Source organism: Aptenodytes patagonicus, chromosome 19 (genome assembly GCF_965638725.1).
Source record: "Aptenodytes patagonicus chromosome 19, bAptPat1.pri.cur, whole genome shotgun sequence".
Classification (NCBI taxonomy): domain Eukaryota; kingdom Metazoa; phylum Chordata; class Aves; order Sphenisciformes; family Spheniscidae; genus Aptenodytes; species Aptenodytes patagonicus.
The window spans coordinates 8,107,474-8,127,993 of NC_134967.1; the positions used below are offsets into that span (position 1 = coordinate 8,107,474).

At 45.6% G+C, this 20,520-nt stretch overlaps 2 protein-coding genes across 2 annotated transcripts; one reads left to right on the forward strand and one right to left on the reverse strand.

Moving 5' to 3' along the window:
* Positions 1–2,201: 2,201 nt before the first annotated feature.
* Positions 2,202–3,421, reverse strand: LOC143168949 (transcription factor HES-5-like). The gene is made up of 3 exons (XM_076355979.1): positions 3,315–3,421; positions 2,820–3,000; positions 2,202–2,587 (listed from the first exon to the last, which is right to left on the reverse strand). The coding sequence occupies exons 1-3, from the start codon at positions 3,378–3,380 to the stop codon at positions 2,322–2,324; spliced, it is 513 nt and encodes a 170-aa protein (XP_076212094.1). The 5' UTR covers positions 3,381–3,421; the 3' UTR covers positions 2,202–2,321.
* Positions 3,422–16,456: 13,035 nt separating this feature from the next.
* On the forward strand, positions 16,457–17,266 carry LOC143168993 (transcription factor HES-5-like). Its single transcript, XM_076356063.1, has 3 exons — positions 16,457–16,534; positions 16,716–16,896; positions 17,024–17,266. The coding sequence occupies exons 1-3, from the start codon at positions 16,472–16,474 to the stop codon at positions 17,263–17,265; spliced, it is 486 nt and encodes a 161-aa protein (XP_076212178.1). The 5' UTR covers positions 16,457–16,471; the 3' UTR covers position 17,266.
* Positions 17,267–20,520: the final 3,254 nt, after the last annotated feature.

Consider the following 20,520-nt stretch of genomic DNA (forward strand, 5'->3'; position numbering starts at 1 on the left):
TGGAAGAATGAGAGGGTTCCCTGTCGTATATCCAAATCAATGTGTTACTGTGGTTAGATAATAGTTTTGTGAACTGATTATTTGTGCAGATTTATTTTACTTTGAAGAGAAGGGCAAATAAAAGGTGAATAGTCCCCACTGAGCAATGAACGGGAACTCTCTTAAGGAAGAGCGAGTGAATGTTATTGGGGAAGTTGCTGTGTTTCGGAGAGATTGTTAGTATTTAAGGTGCTCAAGGGTGGCTTTAGGATCCCCTTCTCGTGCTTTTCTTCCTGCTTCCCCAAATACCTTCTGAATCCCTTTTTGCTTGTTCACCTCATCCATTCCCTCTTTGTGTAGCTGTGTGGGAGAAGGTCAAGCACATGCTTTACAACAGGTGCTAATCTTCCTCACATCACCAGAGCGCAGCTGACTTAATCCTCAGGAGACGGGAATCACGTGGCCTGTACATAGGGAGTTGCAGAAGAGTCTGCCAGGGCTCGAGCTGAGGCCGCGCACGGATGCTGCAGTGCCTCTCCCTGCAACTCACGGGAAGCCCAGGCGGCTTACTTCGGGTCACCCAGCTGGTGCAAGCCAGGTAGGCAGGCTGTTGTAAATCTCCGTGTAAGAGGATATGCTGGATTTGTTTTTCTGAATTGAGGCGGGGTGAAAAAAATCAAGGGAGGATCATCTAAAAGATACTTGGCAGAGGGACCGTCTCTACAACAGGCTGGATAGAAAAAAACCTCGAAAGCCTGGTGGAGCGTGGCGGTTTCTCAGCTCCGAGGCACAGGCCCTATTCATGGCACATTTTGGACCCTTAGGTGGATGTCAGAGAAAGAGAATAAAATGTTTGAAGAAAAGAAGAGTATGGGGAAATAATTTAGGAGAGGAAATGCTTTTTCAGTCTCTGTTTGCTATCAAATTAGGCATACTTTTAGCCATATACAGGCAGATTTCACTTCAGTAAAGAAAGCAATTCTGTTACTGCCTAACAGAATTCGTGTTTAGGTAACAGAAGGTGCTAAAATCAAAAACTAGTTCACGCCATTGCGGGTAGTTTCAAAGAGGGGAGGGTAAGATCCCCAAGCAGAGTCAGGTGCCGAACTCTTTGGGAGTTATTAGGGGTTTTGCATGTTGCTACCTCCTAAATGGACAGAAAGTGTAAGACTGAACTCAGGTTGGTGGCTAATTAATGGGCAATGGGGGGAAATAAAGTGGCTGTGAAATTAGTGATTTGCTGAAGTCTGAGTAGGCTGCTGTTAGGTAACTGGGTCTACACCTCTCAGTATCTCACTTCGATTTCACCTCTGTTTTAATTTTTGGTAACTTTTCCAGAGGTTGCTTCTTTGCAGGATCTGAAATCCTGTTCTGCCAAATGAATTTCACAAATATAAGCTAGGTACTGGAATGAAGGGCTCAGAAATATGACATCTCCTGATAGCTTCCCCACTGCAGGAGGAGTCTACATGCAACACTTAGTCCAGGAGTATTAGCCACTTTAATAATTTCAAACCAAAGGATTAATGACTAAAACCATTTTTATTGTATTGTACAGTGAAGACACCAAAGTTGAACATCACACAGGATGAATACATCACAACTTTATAAAAGCTTTTTAAGCTCTTTAGCATGTTCAGTGAATGATTATAAAGTACTTATTGCCTCCCTTCCTCTCCCTTTTCCTTAAGGTATATCACAGGCATTTCCTTTACAAAAGGCATCAATTATCCCTCAACTGAGAGTAGCACATACTGACATTAAGAGAATTTTCCCTAGAGCTATCTGTTATCATCATAACTTTCTGTAAGAAGGTATACTAAAAATAGCATAGGAACTTCAGAAGAATCAGCATTTCTTAATAACAACTTTCACTCAAAAGATAAAGGCTCAATACTCTCTTTATGATACAAAATACATTCTTCAAAGCGCTCCTTCTTTAGGAAGGTCAATACATTATCTAGAGACAATGGAGCACTTGAACCAGTGACCCAGGGAGTTAGTAGAAAGATTTCCACTGACAGCCACAAGCTCAACAGCCTTGCCAAGCAAAAGTTGATGGAAACTGAACGGCATTTGGCTCTCTAAATCACCGCAGAACTTGGTCCTCTCTTTGGCTAGGAGCCACCAGTAAAAGCAGCAAATTTGCTGCAAGATACAAACATGTTCCTTCACTATGAAGGGAAACTACTCAGCAACCCTCATTTCTTGTGACAGAAAAACAGTAACTGCCCCCCTCCCACCTTTGGAAAGCAATGTTTCCTACTTTAAAGAGGAACTGTTAAATCACAGGTCCCTCTAGTTTTTGTAGCAAAACAGGAATAAAGCAAACTTCAGCAGGTCTACCAGGGTCTCCAGATGGTAGGAGCAGCAGCCACAGTCTTCTGGGCAGGTTGCTTTCTGGCAAACAGACAGGGTGACAGAGGTGGACCACGCAGCGCAGGAGAGTACGTGACATCTGCACCCATCTGAGCTTTGCAGAAATGCTTGATTAGCTGCACCTGAGTTTCCTTCTTGGGTTCATAGTAGGACAGAAAATGCATAGCTTCCTTCAGGCACCGCAGGTACCCGCTGTTGAAGTCCTGCTCTAGATTCTTGTGAATGAATGCTAGAAAAGAAAGAAAGAAGCAAATGCAGTGGGTTAAGATCACAACCAAAACACGGGACAGTGGTGATTCATGCATTAAGTTTCGTTCAAGAGCCTGAGTCCATGAGCCTTGCTCATGTGACTAGACCTGGTGCGTTATAGCCCCCGCATGCTGCAGGGGCCAGGGCTACACGGGAGGGCAAAGGCCTGTGGGAGCAGACTTTGTGGTGTGCAATACATGCTCTGCACTCACTTTGGTCCTGCAGCTGGCTCTGCTGCTTCAGGTAGCTGACAGCCACTTCCAGGATGTCGGCTTTCTCCAGCTTGGAGTTGGGCTGGTGTCTCTGAAACTCCTTCTCCAGGAGCAGCTTCAGCTGCTCGATGCTGCTGTTAATCCGGTCACGGCGCATTTTCTCCACCACCGGCTTCCTCAGCTGTAAGAGAGGTAGAGCAGATCCTTAAGGATTTTCTGAGACCTGACCTAATTTCCCCTTCTGATGCCCTGATACACATGTTCAAAGACGCTTTCTTTTGGTAGGAGAGCTTTGCGGTGCCGCCTACCTGTTCCCCACTTCATTTTTAAAAATGTATATAGTCTCCTTTCTCTCTCTTTAACCTATTTGCCTTCCCCCAGACCACTTTCTCCCTCCTTATCTCATCTTTTCCCATGTAGTATTTGTTTGATAGAGGCAGCCCGTTGCATAGAGTGCAGACCAGCCTTTCCAACCCTGTCAAGGGCTCTACTTACTTTATTCTTTTCTTTTGGCAGCAGTTTCTCCTCCATGTGGATCATGAGAGTGTTATTGGGAGCCATTCTTAGCGCTCTCAGTCCTGGGCACGGACCCCCACGTCGGGCTGCTGTGCCGAGCATAAGACTATGCTTTGGCAGTTACCGACTGCCTCTATTTATACGTCAGGGAGCTTCAGCAGATACGTGAGTCTGGGGATTGCTGGTGTTTCCCACAGCCGTTCAGCCAATCCAGGCACACAGCTGAACAATGGAGGAAGCATCTATTAGTGCATGGTACATTGATTGCAAATGCCCTGGAGAGAATAACCTTCTGCCCACGCTGACTGGTGGAGTGTGCAGCGTGGCTCTTCAGGGCTGCCCAGGGATCTGGGAAAACACTGACCCTCCAGCTGGTAGTCTGGGATCAATTGCATTCCTGAGTCCCTGCATGTGCCAGTCACATTTGTGGCGTGGAGGAGGCACGCTTTTGGGGGAAGGCGGGAAAAGAAGAAGAAGGGGAGCACTGTTAGGGTCAAAATCCACAGCACCAAGGACATCTCTCTAGTCTTTCTAGAGAGGGCACTTTACAGCCAGCCTCCCAGGTGCCATTTGCCAGAGTACGGGTGCATTTGCGCTTGTCCATACAGTCATTACACTTCTGATGGGTGAGCCAAAGTGTTACCGGTGTGAAACGACAGGTTTGTTTGCATGACATTTCTAAATGCTGTGGAGAATCTACAGTCAGGATGGTGGGATGTTGGACGGACAGGGTGAATAAATGGGGAATGGGAAGCAAATGAAAATGGTAAACTCTGTTTTTCTCTTCACACACCGAGGTCTGTGAGCCCGTTGCACCAGTGTTCCCATTGCCTTCATTAAGGACAGCCACACACCTCCTAGCAGAACTGGGCCTATGCCTAGTCACCCCTGTAGCTCTTTCTTTTCCCGTATCTACTCTCATTCAGACATTTACAAGAATGCTGGTTAAGATGGGCTAAGGAATAGCATCAGATTCAACCCAGAAGCCCTAGGCCTTGGGAAGTCAGAGGCAGGTCGTGAATGGGATTTAGTAGCTGAGGCCCATCTTCGGACCGCAGCAAGGAGGTCAGTTCTGCTTCTTGCTGGGATTTCTGGTGTGCTCTGTCCCATCTGACCAAGGAGCATCGTACTGCCCTACTGCAGACTGGACCTGCCGCAGTTTGCAGAACATGAGATCTCAGAGACCATGTAGTTGCCTCCCTGTGTAACCTTCAGCATGCCATCCCCACTCCATTTTCTTATCTGGAAAATGGGGATAGTGCTGCTTGCTTGTATTTGCATGAAAATTTCAATAAAATTAAACAAACATTATTTCTTTTGTGGTAAAGGCATGAAGAAGAATGAAGTTATGTGGACACTTTAGGTCAGTTCTGATTTTTGCCTTATGAGAAAAATCTCTGCCTGGATACAGCCCTTGAGGCAGCACTGAAAATAACCCAGAACCTACCCAAGAAAAGCTGTGCTGCATCCTGCCATCTGAGGGTCTAGCCTGTAGTGCCCGAGGCAGAGGTGTGCTTGTCTTCTCCCAGTGCACTGCTTGTGCACAGGAGTGTGACTGAGAATCTGGAAATGGAAATGGTGGAGGGAAGTGTGCAGTGAGGTAAGAAAGCCAAAGACAATTTCTTACTTGGAAATCCTGAAGTGAAGCCTGAGTTTAATGGGCAGTCGACAGGAAGGAGGGAGGTGTCGCTGAAATAGCCAGCTTCGTGGTTTTCATTGTGTGGGCCTGAATGGGCTTAGCTCTTTGTGAAGGGCAGATGTTGTCCTTGGAGCCCTTTATCCCCTGTGTTGTGGGAAAGCCAGGAGACAAGACATCTCATGAACACTTTGAAGCAGTCAAAGGATTATGATACAAAATAAGATGCAGCTCAGAGACCATGCCCTAGCTTTTGCCAGCCATAATAAGGTGTTGCCCTTTTTCCTGTATTCTTTGGCTGGCCTTCCTCCGAAAGCTGGTGTCCTGTGTTATCCCTTTCCTAGCAAGGGAGCAATGGTGGCAGGCCTTGAAGCTAGGAGCTGACAGGTAGGCATGTACCAAGCTGGTTGAAGAGACTCTTCAGTGTCAAAAAACATCTTTTTCCCAACTCCTGAGAAGCAGCCCTGACCTTTATTGCTGTATTATAACTGATAGCCAGATGGTCTTTTGGGAGTTGGATTCTTTCCCTTTAAATCATTCAGGCTCAAGCACCGTCACTAATGTCGTGAGTAGTTGCAAGGCACACTTCTATTGTCCCAACAAGAAATGTTATCAATAGGGGAAAAGTATGGGAAACGCAGAGAAATTCAAACCCACACAGCCTGGTGCTAATAACTCCTTTGTGGAGCCTGCACTTCTGTCAAGGCACGATGAACTCACATGGCTTTTTCACCGAGTAAGGCTGAAAAGCACATGTTTCACCATGCAGGCAGGAGCTTCTCGGAGATCTGTGTTTACCAGGAGAAAGGGGCAACCTGGGGCCAGGGGGCAGAGACACTGGTTCACACACAGGGGTGGCCAGCAGGAATACTGAGCTCAGCCGCAGCACTGGCTGTCCCGAGGGCTGCTGGTTTGCTTCACCACGCCTCAGTTTGCTCTTCTGAGAAATGGGAGTGGTGCTGCTAAACTCTTTCACAGAGCCCTCTTGGAAGCAGGAACTGAGCCCGTGTCTGTGGTGGGAGATAGGGACAGGGCTGAAGTGGCCCTCGTGCTTTTCTGGCACCACTTGGGGATACTGCTGAACACCTGCGAGAACAAAGTGGAGAAGGAGCATCTCTGGGGACAGTGCTCCTCTGCAGTGGAAGTGCTAAGGGTGGCCTCTTCTCGCTATCTTGCAAAGGAATTTCTTTTCTCCCCATCTGTTGGGAGCCTGGCAGAGATACTTCTTCCCTGGGACACCCCTTTGTCATCACGACTGCCTGGAGAGCAGAGCCTTGCAGGATCTGTCCTCTGTGCAGTCTGATCTCCAGTGGGCTTTTGTCCCTTCCTCAGGCCAGCCCATGGTTAGCATTGCTGGAAAGGCTTATTTACACAGGTAAAATGGAAGGCTTTTTAGGACAAAGCTAGCTCTGATCTCACTTTCACAGGTAATGTGCTAGTGGCAGTATCACCAAGGAAGACAGTAGCAATGAGAACGCCTACCAGCGTCCCAAGTAGACCTGTGATGCCACATCTGCGTGGAAATTATTATCTTTGAATGCGTGATGAAACTATCGGGTCTGCATGTTGTGCCACACTCACACCTTACTATTTCTGGGTGGACGTGTCCTAATGTTTAAGATTCCTGGATTTTAGCACCACAAATCCCTGCAATATTACCACATCCCTTCATCATCCTCATATTCTTATGACTCGCTGTGTGGAGGTTTCTTGGATAAGGTTTGAAAAGACAGGGTGCTGCCTATTTGAGGTGAACCCTAACGATCCTTTGACAGTTTTTAACTTACGAGCCACTGCTTACTTTGGTGTCACGGATGAAGATCCTTTCTGCCAGCCCCCCAGGTGCACCTAAACCTGCCTACCGTGTTCTGCTCAGGGTGTTTCAGTGATACTACCTTCTACACAGTAAAGAGTTTAAAAAATGGTTTGGCATGGGAGGCAATATATAAAGAAATTTTCCTGCCAAACTTGCTAGTCAGGATTGGCTGCTTCTGCTCTCACAAGCCAAGCATAATTCTGCTGTCTGAACCAACGGAGTGGAAGTGTAGTGAAATCTGCCTCTTTCAGGGGAAAAGGTTATGTTGTATGTCTAGTAAGATCTATTGTATAAAATATTCCATTAAATGTCATTAAAATGGCGTTATCTTGCCTCCTTTAGACATTAGAACCCTGGCAAAAAGGGATCTTTTATTACCGTAAGGTACGTTCTTCACAGGTTTAACCTTCTTTAATTAGTTTTTCTTTAGATCCAGAATGCTTAATATACTGCCATTCCCAGGTGGATAAGTGAAGGAAAGTGGACTTTGATCATTAAGAAACATATGAGACAATTTGATATGCATTTTCAGGGTTGTTAGAGGCAAAAGCAATTTCTATAGCTGCTTGTGTGGGTGACCCTGAAATAGTCATGCACCAATGACATAGTCTTTCTACAGTGAGTATTCCAAATAATTAAAAATTAAGGAGAATTTATTATTTTTCTGCCCAGCTGAAATTCCCACAAGTCACCTTTCAGCATATTCAAGAGTGCACAAGAGGGATTTATTATTTCCTGGTATATTGACTCTGAAAGGTCTGGGGATTACAGCTGCTTTGCACATGAATAGCTGGAGTGTGTTGTACAAAAGGCATGGTCTGTGGGATAATGGGGTTGGATGTGGGAAAGCGCTGACCCTGGGGGAGAGCAGGCTGGTGCCTGATGGCAGGAATCAATTATGTCTCAAAGGAACACATTGCCCTGGGAGCAGGCTTTGCGGGAGCCACCATGTTATGTGTTTACCACCCTCCTCCTTCAAAAACCCACATAAAACAACCACGGAATACGTCCTATCCTTCTGCTTTTACCAGAGGACTCAGCTACACCTTGCTTCATAGTTTCACCAGTCGGTGCTAAGTTAGTTGTGATCTCAGTAACGTAACTGTTCCCCATCTCAGCAACAGGGCTGAGACCCAGCACTTATCTCACACATGCTACCAGGCGGTTTTGAGTTTTGCTCTAAAGCACCCCAGATACTGCTGACTTCAGTGGGAGCACACGCTCCCCAAGAGTCCTCTGAAATACGCGGACTCCCATCAGTCAGTCACCTACTCAGCTCTGGCCAAGGGAGAACAGCCTGTCACTAACAATGGAGTGGAGGGAGCAAACACAGAAGCTGCTGAGTTCATGCACTTCCTTCATTGTTTTGGGTGGCTTTTTTTGGAAGACGGTGGTATTCAGTTCTTATAATGGGCTCAGCATCTCTGAGGATCTGGCATTACTGCCAGCCTTTCAAATGTCAAAATTTGGGCTTCAAGAAACCAAGAAATGGACTGAAAGTCATAGAGATTTAAGAAAAACATGTCAATGTTTCTAATAAAAATAAAAGTATTTTGATGGATTTTTTTTTTACTGACCTTTTGATTATAGAGCATTTGGACTTTGTTTGGATTGATATCATTAATTTTCTCTCTTTATAGAATCATGAGGCTTGGACATGAAGTCTTACTGAAGGCCATAAGTATTATAAGTCTCATGATAAAAATCACAAGACTTGCCAAAATGCTTGGCAGCACTATTTGTAAGGAGAAGGTATCCTGCAGAGAGAATATTTCAGGGGAGCAGGTTGAGAATTGGGAGCGTGGTTTGTGAGGTCTGGCCCCAACAACCACTTGCTGTCATTGACAAGATGGGAATGGTGTGTTCGTGCCAGATAGGAGGGCAGTCACCTCTCCCCTTGTAAGAGCAGCAGTTAATCCTATCTGCATGTGTCAGATATTTAATCACTCAGCTCTAGCTAGGGCAGCGGTGGAGAGGGGCGATAATAGTCGCAGACTTCCCTGGCGTCCCCTGAGCCTCACTTGATTGTTCCCTACCTTGGGAAAAGTTTGTAACCTGCAGCTGATTCTCCCGTATGCCCCAGTGAATTTCTCCTCTTCCCTCGAGCTCAGCCTGAGTTTTGGCATGTAAGCTCCTACCGGAATCCACTTTCTCATGCTTGGTGGCTGTCAGTCACCGCACTGCGGAGCACAATGGACGTGTGTCTGACGAAAGTGTCTTGGGGCTCAGTGTACGGTCCTGCCCTGCCAGGCAGATGGATTTTGAAGGACTGAGGAACATCTTTGCCATGTTCAGCTGGCAGTAGAATGAAGAGATCATGTCTGATAAAAGCAGGCACCTGCCTTGCAGGCAAGAACGGTTTTTCAAAAGCTAGGTAACCTAGTTCTGAGCCAGGCAAAGGACTAGCAGAGGGGCACATGCAAGAAGTGACAGACCTTGGTCCTCACGAGGCATAAAAGGCAGAGTTGGATGCCATCATCACCATGCCACAGGGCAAGGCACGTTGTCGGCTGTCAGGATCAGGGGAATCTAGTGCAGTAAACAGAGCCAGACTCTAAAGAAAACAGTCTAGAGAGGGTTAAGAATAGGACCGGGACCCCCAGAACATCTCCAGTGTAGCTGGTAGCATAAACCGTGCCCTACAATCATCTGCAGCACTAGGTACCGGGAATCTGACATGAAGTCCCCAGGAGCTGCCACCGGGAGACTGTGCAGACACCTTTTGCATACGACCAGTGATCAGCACACGACACTGTAGCTGCAGATAGCACTGGACTTGTTAACTAAAGCAGTATGGCTCCTTTCTCATTCCTAAGTCACTGGTTTTATCCAGGCCAAGTTTCTAGGGCCTGAATTCCCTTATAAACTCAGAGAGTTCATGTAATTCAGGGCACACTGCATCCTCTCCTCCAAGGAGCCCCAAGCCCAGAATAACCGTAACTGCTGGGAGGCAGCTGATCAAAATTAGATGGCGCTGACAGACAGACCTGCACAAGGACTAAGGACAGCTGCAGCTTAAGGCTGAGGTTTTGGTAGGTCTTCAGGAGCATGAATAAACAAATTAAAACTTAGTTTACTTTCTAGAGAGATCAAGTTCATTTCTGTTGAATAGATCATTAAGTATTTCCTGATCAAGGATTTGAGTGCATCTTCCTTTTCAGCCATTTCACGGGCTGGAACAAATTGTACTAAATAACGTTTTCAAAAACCACTACTGAACTTGAGTACAAAGGACAACTTTTGCATCTGCTTATCTAGGTGGTGCATGACTGTGAGTGTGGTCCAGGCCGGTAATCCAAATTCTCCCACAAGCTAGGGAATTGGCTCCTTTTCAGAGATGCCAAAGCTAATTAAAACAAAAGAAGGTGCTGAGCATCTTTGCAAACCAGATGTCTCAAATAGCTACTTGGCAATAGAAGCTCTGCAACCAGTAGGCTATTTGAAATACTGAAATTTTGGTTTTCTCCTGTCTGCCTCATTTTTCTTCCTTTGTAAAACATTGCTGATAATACATCCTTATCTCACAGAGGAGGTTGCTGAGAATTCATTAGCTGGATTTGTAAAGCACTTTGAAAATGCAAAGCCAGTGCATTATTCCTAGTCTTCTGGATGCTTTCCATGTTATTAAAATCAGGATTTCAGAAAGGCTTATCGGGGATCAAACCAGCATCCCAAACTTGAAAGGAAGCAAGATTGTTAAACCATCAACTGTCGCCTCCCCCTCCAGCCAGATGTTAAGCCCTAAAGAGCTGAAGTGGCACAAGGAATTACTTTCCCAAGTTCCCCCAGCTGGGCTGACAGGCCTTGATCAATGGTTTTCTCCACAGTGAGTGCTATGCAGATGGTCTACCCAGAGCAAGGTTTCTGTGAAGTACAAAGGGAAGTCAAACACCATTTCTAATTCAGCTTGTAGCATGGCACACTTCCTTTATCCTCTGCCTGAATGCAGTGAATAGGAGAGCAGTGTGGGAAACTGGAAGGAACTCCAAACTCACACAGTCTGCGGGTCTGTAAGACACTCCTGTCCTCAAACCACATCTGCCTGTGACAGACAGAGGGAAAGAGAGTGACAGAACGAAAAATCAGATTATAAAAACTTCATGAAGGGAAAATAAACCCTGAGTAAAAGGAAAAAAGTGAAGGAAGCTATGCAGACAAACAGAAATTGTGCCAGACTCAAACAGGGGAGTGAGGAAGGGCTAGGAGGAAACAACAGGGAAAGGAGCTGCAGGAGCAGAATCTTGCTCACCCACCAGTAAGGCCAAAGAAAATTGTCCCACTGAAGGTGGCAGAGGCCGTTTTGGCCCACACTAAGACTTCTGAGCCACGTATTCTGTTTGCCTCTTTAATTCCCCAGATTTGTTTAATATGTTCCGGGAAACACAGACCCTTGATATTAGTCAGGCTGCCCGTAGGCTTATGCAAACTGTTGCAAACAGATACAGAAGCTCCTCCAATCCTTAATTGCCCTGGCACGTTAATCTGAGTTGCTGTTTGCTGTAATTTAAATATGGGGTTTAAATACAGGACCGATTTCCTCCTGCCAGCTTGGAGATCCTCTGCTGTAGGTGAGGCACTGCCTCAGTTCAGCTTTGCCCAGAAGAATAATGTGTTTTTTTGCTAGGACTGTCCACAGTCACTGACAGATACCAAGGGACTCTGCTACCAGGTATCGCTTGACAGTCAGACTGCCCGTACCCCAGGTTGCTCGGTACCTCTGTCTTGCTATTCTTTTTATCAAAGGCTGGCCTGCCCAAATACGATGGCAACCACTGCAGCACATCACCCCTAATGGGACAGCAGGGCTTCGATTCCCTGGCTCCACGTGTCAGTTGGTGTGCTTTCCTTGAGCAAACTTGGAAATACCAAGCCTTGAAACACAGCCAGCGCAGGTCCCGTTCAGGCAGCCATCACTGCAGTTTTGCAATGGGATTTTTGTGCCTCTTTGCTGCACAGTGCTGAGGGAAAAAGATGACTCCTAGGGACCACGAGGATATCATGATACTTTTGTATGACCCATATAAAGCTACAGGAGCTGGGCTTGGCTTTTAAGAAAATTAAATCAGATTTTATACCAGTAATACTATGGGGAAGATTTTCTCTTCTTTAATACTTCTAAACTATTCTGTGTTGCTTGGATGAAAGAAATGGGAAATAGACCAGATTCTGGTATTGGTATTTGGCAGGTGAAAATTCAGGCTCAAATTTTGCCGATTAGGATTTTGATAAATTCCACTGTAGGTGTAGAGGTAATTTGTACTTACACCAGTTTACCGGAGATCAGGAAATAGCTCTGGAGGTACAAAAGCTGCAGGCCAAATCTAGCAGTCCGCTTCACCCTTCATGGAGTCCAAAGTTTCTGTTGACTTCAGTGAGGATCCAAGTAGGGCCCTTAGGATTGGACCCATTTTATTTTTCACCTCAGGATGGTCTGTAGGACTCGGCACTAATTGAGTCTCCTACATTTTGCTGTCTTTCCCGTTCTCTATTCCGAAGTATTGCTCTGTCCCTGCTCCTGTTTTAGCTTTCTAAATGACTTACCACCATAAGGCTATGGAAGTTTGCGTACCTCTGAGTTTCCCACACCATTTCTTAACTATATTCATTCCTGTCACAAAGGAAGTGTGCCTGACTACAAACCACATTAGCAACGGCGCTTGCCTCTGCATTGTGTTCAGTGGGAAACCCTGCTCCCAAAAGGCCATCTGGGCAGCACGTATCGGGAGAGAAGCAATGGGAGCAATGAGCATCTCTCAAGACTTGGGAAAGCAGCAGCATCTTTAAGTCTTCCTAAAGAGCTAACATCTGGCAGAGATTCTGGGGAAAGGCTATTGCTAATGCCGTATTTCAAACACATTATCCGGATCCAGTATCTTGGGACCCTAGTAAGTTTTCTATGCGATATTGTGTATGTTTGGAACCCTAGTAGAAGGTGCGTAATTCAGAATTCATTATCCTTAGTGTAAAGTCCACTGACTCTGCTAACTTTATAATAGGGAGGAATTTTTGTTACCGCTTTTCTTTAGGATTTCCAACCAAAGCAGAAGCAGAGCATCTATTTTGGGTAACCGAGCATCTAATTTGAGTAATTCTTCCAAGATGGTCAGTAGTTGGCTATTTTTTCCCCTCACAGACTGTGAAACCAAAGAGAAAATAAAAAGCTATTTTAAATAAATGTTTTGATTTTAGGTGCTTTAAAGTTCATGTGTGACACAGAGTGAGGAAGTAGGAACCTCAGTGGATTTACCATCTGGGGGAGATTTTGCTACATTGACCTCACAATAATACATTGAATATTGTAATTTTTATTACCAGACACGTTCTAAATATGTGGGGCCTCCAGCCTCTATAGTTAAGTGAAATTCTCAAGGCCACGGAAGACTATTCAGCATTCAGCCTGCTCAGCAGCAGGCTTTAGGTCAGTTTGGATCCTAACGGAGAAGAAATTTTGAGCACTGACCCCTTGATTGTGCCAAGTGCACAACCACTGCCGCGGTGCAACCAGGCAAAGTGTTGGCACAACTGTCTGCTTTCCATTTGGCTTTGGACTGGCCGAACGTGGGGCAGGGGAGCTGTTCTGGAATCCCTGCTAGGAAAGCTGATACTGCCTTTGCTGGACTGTGGGTTTTTTTGCAAGGGACGTGAGCTCACATTGCTCTGAGACTGAGTCAGTGGCAGAGTTAAAGGCAGGAGGTCTGAAGGCTTGGGTTACAGCGACAGTGCCTAACTGTGTAATTACTAAACAGCAGGAGAAAAAAAGGCCCATCACATCTCAAGCGCACGCAGTAAACAGACATGGAACAGGATTTGATGCTTGGGATCCTGGAAAAAATCAAGTAGGAATTTTTATCCCATACAGTTAATTCCTTCAAGAAGGTACATGCAAGTTACTTTCTTGGAGTAAGAAAGCAGATAGAGGTTTTCATTCTCTTAACTTGAGCTAAATGTTGCAATAGTGAATTAAGCAAAATTTCTACCAAGACCAAGGAGAGTAAGGCGGTTCAGGCTAGCATGACTGTTCCCATGGAGTTAACTTCGTAATCCCCTGGGTGCTAAGTGGAGAAATAAGAGGTTCGTGTGTAAAATCCTGCTGTAGAGATCCCAGGTGGAATCAGCAGTGGCAGACGTGGGTGGCAATGCATTCGGCCTGGTCTGGATCGGCTGAGGGGCTGCAGCCAGCTGCCCCAGCGCAGGCAGCAACAGCCACTCTGGGCTCTTAGGTCTCTCCCTCACGTCTTCAGCACCACTGGGCAAATCCCAGAAACAGCCAGAGCCCGCGAATGTGACAGAAGAAAGCCAAAGGCAGACCAAGTCACTCGAGCCACACATCTGCTCTACTACAGTTTTATCATGGAAAGTTAATTTGTCCTCCCCCAAAATAAAAGTCCTGTGATGCAGGGATGCAATAATGCACAGATTCCTGAGAAGAAGGCTTAGTTTGCTGTTGTGTACTGCGGGTAATTGCTGGGAAGGCATCTGACACTTTAAACAGCTTTGTTGGACTAAAACTGGAGCGCCCGTCTCTGTGACTTGTGCTGGAAGGGGAAATTATTGCTGTTCTTATAGCTGCTTGTTAGTGAGTTAATCTGGAAAACAGAAACTGTGTCTAGCAAAACTGCTAGTGGACCCTGCTGATCACGGGATTGGCACATTTCTTCTTCATGCACTTGATTAATGAGCTCAAGAAATGAGTTACTACTCAGGAGTGTCTGTTTCAGAGACTCTCCCCAAGAGGGATGCACGGAGCGAAAGATTGGTTTCAGAGGTGGCATTACATGGGCTCAAAGCTAATCCACAAGCTTTGAGGAGAACATGTGAAATGGTGTCACAAAAGCTTTCCCACAACTTGACATAAAAGACTCGGAGCTCAACAGCTGCTGCTCTGTACGAAAAGAAGGGAGCCTATTCAAGAGCAGTACAATAGGGATGGAAAGGCAGATCCTGGAAGAGGTCATTTAAGCCTTACCTGGTCTTCCGAATAATGAGTTGCGGAGTGAGAGAGAAATGGGTCCGTGTGTATGTGTATTCACTTTAAAAGACATGCATGACCACACACATATATATTAATATATACATGAACACACATACACCTATATTAATGTAAACACAAACAGTATTTACTTACTACCCTTTCTTTTTCACTAAGAGATCCCCAAACATAAGCCCTAACATTACTTGACAGTAATTTATCTGATTATTATTACTCCTGTATTGAATCTTATAGAGGGAGATACTGATGCCCACAGAGCAGTGTGTTGATTAGGTCACATAGCACATTTGGAGTAAATCTGGGACGGGAACACATGGTTCTAGACGTGTGGCTAATGCTGCCGCCTGCCCGCTTCGCCCTTCTTGTGGTGTAACAGGGCAACATTGCTGCCAGCCTTGCCCCACACAGGCCAGGGTGCCGGTCCAGAGGATGCCGAAAACACTCTGCTGCCATTTCCTTCTTCAGCTGTTCGTGTGAGGTTAGAGCTCATACAAGAAAGCAGTACTTGCAGGATAAATGCAGGCAGATCTGGTTCAAGTTTCCCAACGTGAATCTCTGGCTGTGTGTTTATAGGATACAAATAGCAAGGCCGTTAACTCTTCCAGCTGCAGGCACCTATTGGGCAAAGGCTGCGCATCTCAATGTAGAAACTGCCCCAGTGGAGAATGAGGAATCAGGAGTTCGATTTCTAATAATTTTATGGGCTACGTGAATTTCTTCTTCACTTGATTTTCCTTTGTGCGTAGATTAAGTGAAAAAAATTAGCATAAAACACGTTTTGGAGAAGAAGTGAGAAGGCAGTGTGTGAGACTGAACTGATCCCAAAACACTCCGAGATCCTTCTCCTTGCGGATTTATCTTGCAGGTATTTGAAAACAGAAACATAACGTGCTTGTGACATGGCTTGAGAGTGTTCTAAAGAGGTGCATAAGACATTAAGGGAAGAGAACGAAGATCAAAACAGAAAACGTTTTCAATAACTGTGTGTACTTACAGTTAAATGTGTTTATTTGCAGTAAGCCAAACTGGAAAAGCTGTTTTCTGTTTCACATGGGCAAGACTGGTGCCACGCTCACCTGAGGGAGAGCAACTGGCCCTGGCTTACTGAGAAAACAAGGTGAGTGGATTTAAAGAAATTCTGCTCTTTATCTCAGAAAGCCAGAAAATGCTCGTGTGTGCATGTGCATTTGTGCATGCTTAAGCGTGTGCCTCCGTGCGTCCCCAGAGAGGAATGCAGCCCCACGCAGCAGTCTGCCCGCAGTAGTTTATTTCCCGCCATGGGCAGCTGACCTCCTCCTTCCTCAACGCTTGTGAACCCAAGGCTGCGTCTGGAATGCTGTTGATCTGCGGCATTAGTCAGCAGCCTTCTCCCATTGAAGGCCAGCTCTTTCCCAGCTTCTGACACGTAATTCTGATCCCAGCCTTTCACGTACCACACACTCCCCACCTGCTCATCTGGGAGAAGGTCATTATCCCCAGGCTATTCACTGGCAATGGAGCGTGCAAGAATAGATGCTTCTCCTATTGTGCTGCCTATCTCCCGATTGGCTGTAGAGTGTGGGAAACTCCACCAAGCCGGAGACCCACAGACTCTCAGTGAGGTTGCACAGTATAAATATCAGGCAGAGGCAGCTTCCAGCAACACGCTTCTCCTGGACTTCCACTCCGAGACCTGCCTTCCTTTCTCAGGACAGATGGCTCCCAGCACTGTTTTCATGGAGCCCGACAACCTCCTGACACCGAAGGAGAAAAACAAAGTAAGTCCAGGCAGAGCAAGGCAGCTTCGAGCCACGCTCTCAGCTGTTCGCGTAGCAGTTTGCACCAGCCGAGAAACTGGTCCACATTGTTTAGGAACAGTGACGGGCAACAAACAGTCCTGTGAAATGGCAGAGAGAAGATCCTTCTAACAATAGGTCTCTTTTCCTTTGCTTTTTACAGCTGAGGAAGCCGGTGGTGGAGAAAATGCGCCGTGACCGGATTAACAGCAGCATCGAGCAGCTGAAGCTGCTCCTGGAGAAGGAGTTTCAGAGACACCAGCCCAACTCCAAGCTGGAGAAAGCCGACATCCTGGAGATGACCGTCAGCTACCTGAAACAGCAGAGCCAGCTGCAGATGAAGAGTGAGTACTGAATTTTGTTTCAGTCTCTAGCTTACTGCAAATCTGTGACAGTTTTATGAATCTCTAGCCATGAACAATTGCTCTAAACCGTTCTTTCTTCCCCTCCCTCTTCTCTTCCCTTCTCTAGCAGCAGGATCCTTCCATAAAAGCTCTCAGTTTGACTTCAGAGAGGGCTATTCTAGGTGTTTGCAAGAAGCTTTCCATTTCCTCTCTCTTCATAAAGTCCGAACTGAAACACAGACCAAACTATTAAGCCACTTCCAGAAGAGCCAGTCAGCTGCTACGGAGGTCACCTTTCCCCCTGGGAACCCCAGCACCCTGAAGCAAGCGTCTCCGAAAGATGCCAGTACTCTCTGGAGGCCCTGGTAGTCAGGGGCGTCCTTACTTCGCGGACCTTTGCCTTCTACAGTCCAGAGGAAGGATCTGACTGCATCTGATAGTCCAGCTCCGATCCTCTCTTCTGTAGGGAATTTTATTTCCCCCCGTATTTTATTTATGTGTGAAAAGAATGGCATACTTTTGACTTTTATGGGATCCTTTGGCAAAAGTTCAGGCATTCTGTCAAGTGGTATTGAAGCTGTGTAGACGCTGGTGATAAGAGCACACAGCACGCTGCCCAGTCAGGGGGCGAATGTCTTCAAAATGAAGGAGGGTATTTTTGTAAATGTTACAGTTGTGACGGACAAGAATTGCTGTAGGAGAGATTTCTCTAATATTGCTTGTAAGAGCCATCAGCTTTGCTCTGGCTTGACTAGCGACGCTTGTTTGCTCAGTCACTCCAGAGGATAAATTTACTACCCCTTGGTTCATGCACACTTGATTAAAATCAATTTCCCCCTGTTTGCTTATAACTTGTATAGCATCAAAGATGGGTTTTGTTTTGTTTTGGATTTCTCCCCAGCGACCCTTTCATAGTCCTAGTATATAAAGTGTGACAGATGAACAGAAGCTAGGAAACTATGTGGAATATTTCTACTATTTCGCTGCTTTTTTCAATTTAGAAAAAGAGTGTGTTACTGCTTTATGTTAAAGAAAAGGTAGTAGGTAAAGGCTTAATTGGTCAATGTTATACATTTCGGATGTAAGCTATGCTTTTTCTAGCATTTTCATTATAATAATGATTTTTGTCTGTATTGAGTGGTTTAATTCATGGTGGATAGTGTTTCTCCCACTACTGGGACAGCCCTACGGCTTACGTGCATACTGTGTATGCGTCTCTGTGTTTGTAGAGAGCAATAAAATGCATTTGTGTGCAACTTCTGCCTGGGTCCTCTCCCTCTGAGGGATATGCAGCCACTTGCGCCCCTGAAAAAGACTAGTATGTTGGTCTTCCAAAGAAGTGGGATTTTTTTGTAAAGCAAAAGGATCCCACGTTGTCACCTACTCTATATATTCTCAAGACTCCCATCGAGTACCTTACACCCTTAACTCCAAGAAGTAAGCAAGTGCTACTGTCACATGGATCCTCTCAGCTGAATCATATTGAGCACTTCCTTAGTCACTGCCCCTCCTATCCACACAAAACCTTCTCACCTGAGTAACAAAGCCTTAAACCTGGCCATCTGGCCTCCCTGCAGGCAGCAGCTGGAATGTGCGTTCTCCTTTCACGTGATTTTTTCACCTGATGCCAAGAGGAAACAGCCTCAATTGCTGCAGTGCTGTGTATCCTCTAATGCCTCCCCACAATTTCTTCTCTGGGAGCTCAGAGGGGCAAATAAACTGTCCCGCAAAGCCTTGGGAAAGAGCTGTACTGCGGCACGGAGCAGGGGTAGAGCCACGGAGGTCCTGCAGACGCGGATGGGTGAGTGCTACCCTGGTAGGGACACACAAACCTGGGTAAGGCCTTCTGTTGCTGTCGCACCTACCTGAATTAGGACTCCTCGAGCATCCCTCATCGGAGTTTGTGGGAGGTGTGCCTGAGCCAGCAGTAAGTTACATCCCTCGGATGTGTCCCCAGAGCAGGGAAATTGCCTACAGCTCAGTGCAAATTCCCTTCCTGTGACAATCATGATAATAAACGAAGTTTGCGCAAGCACAAACTTAGGTGAAAACCATTATCTTTTGATAAAAGAAATGTGATAGTTCTGCAATTTACATATGAAGTGACGAAATGTTTTGGCTAGAAACACATGATCCAGTTATGTCAGCCAGAAATCACACGTTGCTTGCTTATGCAGGTTTTCATTTGTCTTTTGTTATGACAAGCAATGACTTGTTCTGCCACGTTTTATCACTGATTTGTCACATATATGCTTTTTATTGCAACAGGGAATTTGGGGTCTGTGGTGGGAGATACCACTAAGTGACAGAGTCCCTATGCACTCTTTCCCTCTGGAGTTCGTGGCAGTAACTTTGTAAAGCGATAGGCATTTGGGGATTTGAGATGTTACTATAATGTCAATAGTAACAGTAATAATGACATGATGTTATTGTCATCCAGCAAGTGAATTGGCTTGCGATACAGAGAACTTGCTATATAAACTTCTGTAATTATGCAAAATGAGTATTTAGAACACTAGAAAGTTCTTACTGCAAAACATTCTTTACATATATACAATTTTTTAAATACTGCACTATGAATACAATTTTATGAAGCTAAAGCCCTTGCGAAGTTTACAAATATTTTAACTTTTTTTTTATTTTTAGCCACCAGGGGTCACAGTTCCTGTGAAAACAACTTCCCCTTGGATGAATAAAGTCAGTTCAAGCAGAGTTTTAGGGGTTTTCAAGTGTATGCTCCATGTGATTTTGTTTGCTTCATTTTAATGATCAGATGTCAGTCAGTGCTGGAGACTTTATAAAATCTTTTCCACCTCTCAGTTTCTGTGTATGACATTGTAATTGTTTGTATGTGGGCAGATGAATGGGGTAACTTGATGAAGCTTAAAAGTGATGCAGAGAGTTTATTTTTTCCAGCAGTACTGGAGTAGAATTCTTTTAAAATGTAGTTGTCTAATCTGATCCATAAGCTACTTTCTCTCACGTCTCTCGCTAGTATTTGAACTGTATCTGTAAAGGATAATTTAAGCAATTCCTCGATGCTGTAAAACTCAGGACTCTGCAGGTCTGTTGCTTCCATTTACACTTCGGTTCAGACAGGTGCAGATGGAACGGTGGCTCTGGCCCCCGTCAGCTTGGTGACCAAGCGAGAACAATAGGAGATGCATAAACGGATCTTCATAAACAGACTTCCTGCGACTTAGTCTTGAACTAATCCCTCTTATCCCCTGCCCAAGATCTAGGGTTACTTTTTCCCCCTCTTCCTTCTCTCCTAACAATGAAGGCTCAGATTCTAGCCTTGACTGGGGCTCTGCCTTCCACACCTCCCAATGCCCTTGCTACGTGGAAGCTCCGGGGCAAGGGCACGTAGGTAGATCTTCCCAAACCTGACGCTGGAATCTCTAGTTACAGGACTGCTGTTGCCTTGCCTCATAAATCCAACGCTCCTGTCGCAGGATCTACTGACTAACAGTGTCATGTGAACGGCATAGCGTGGTTCAAATAAAAAAATCGCTCAGTATTTTGGTCAATTGTATGAGGAAACAGCACGTGTGTTGGCCAGTAGGAATTGATGTCAGCATGAATTAAGTAGGCTTGTAGTACCCTTCCTAGAGGAAGTGGAGA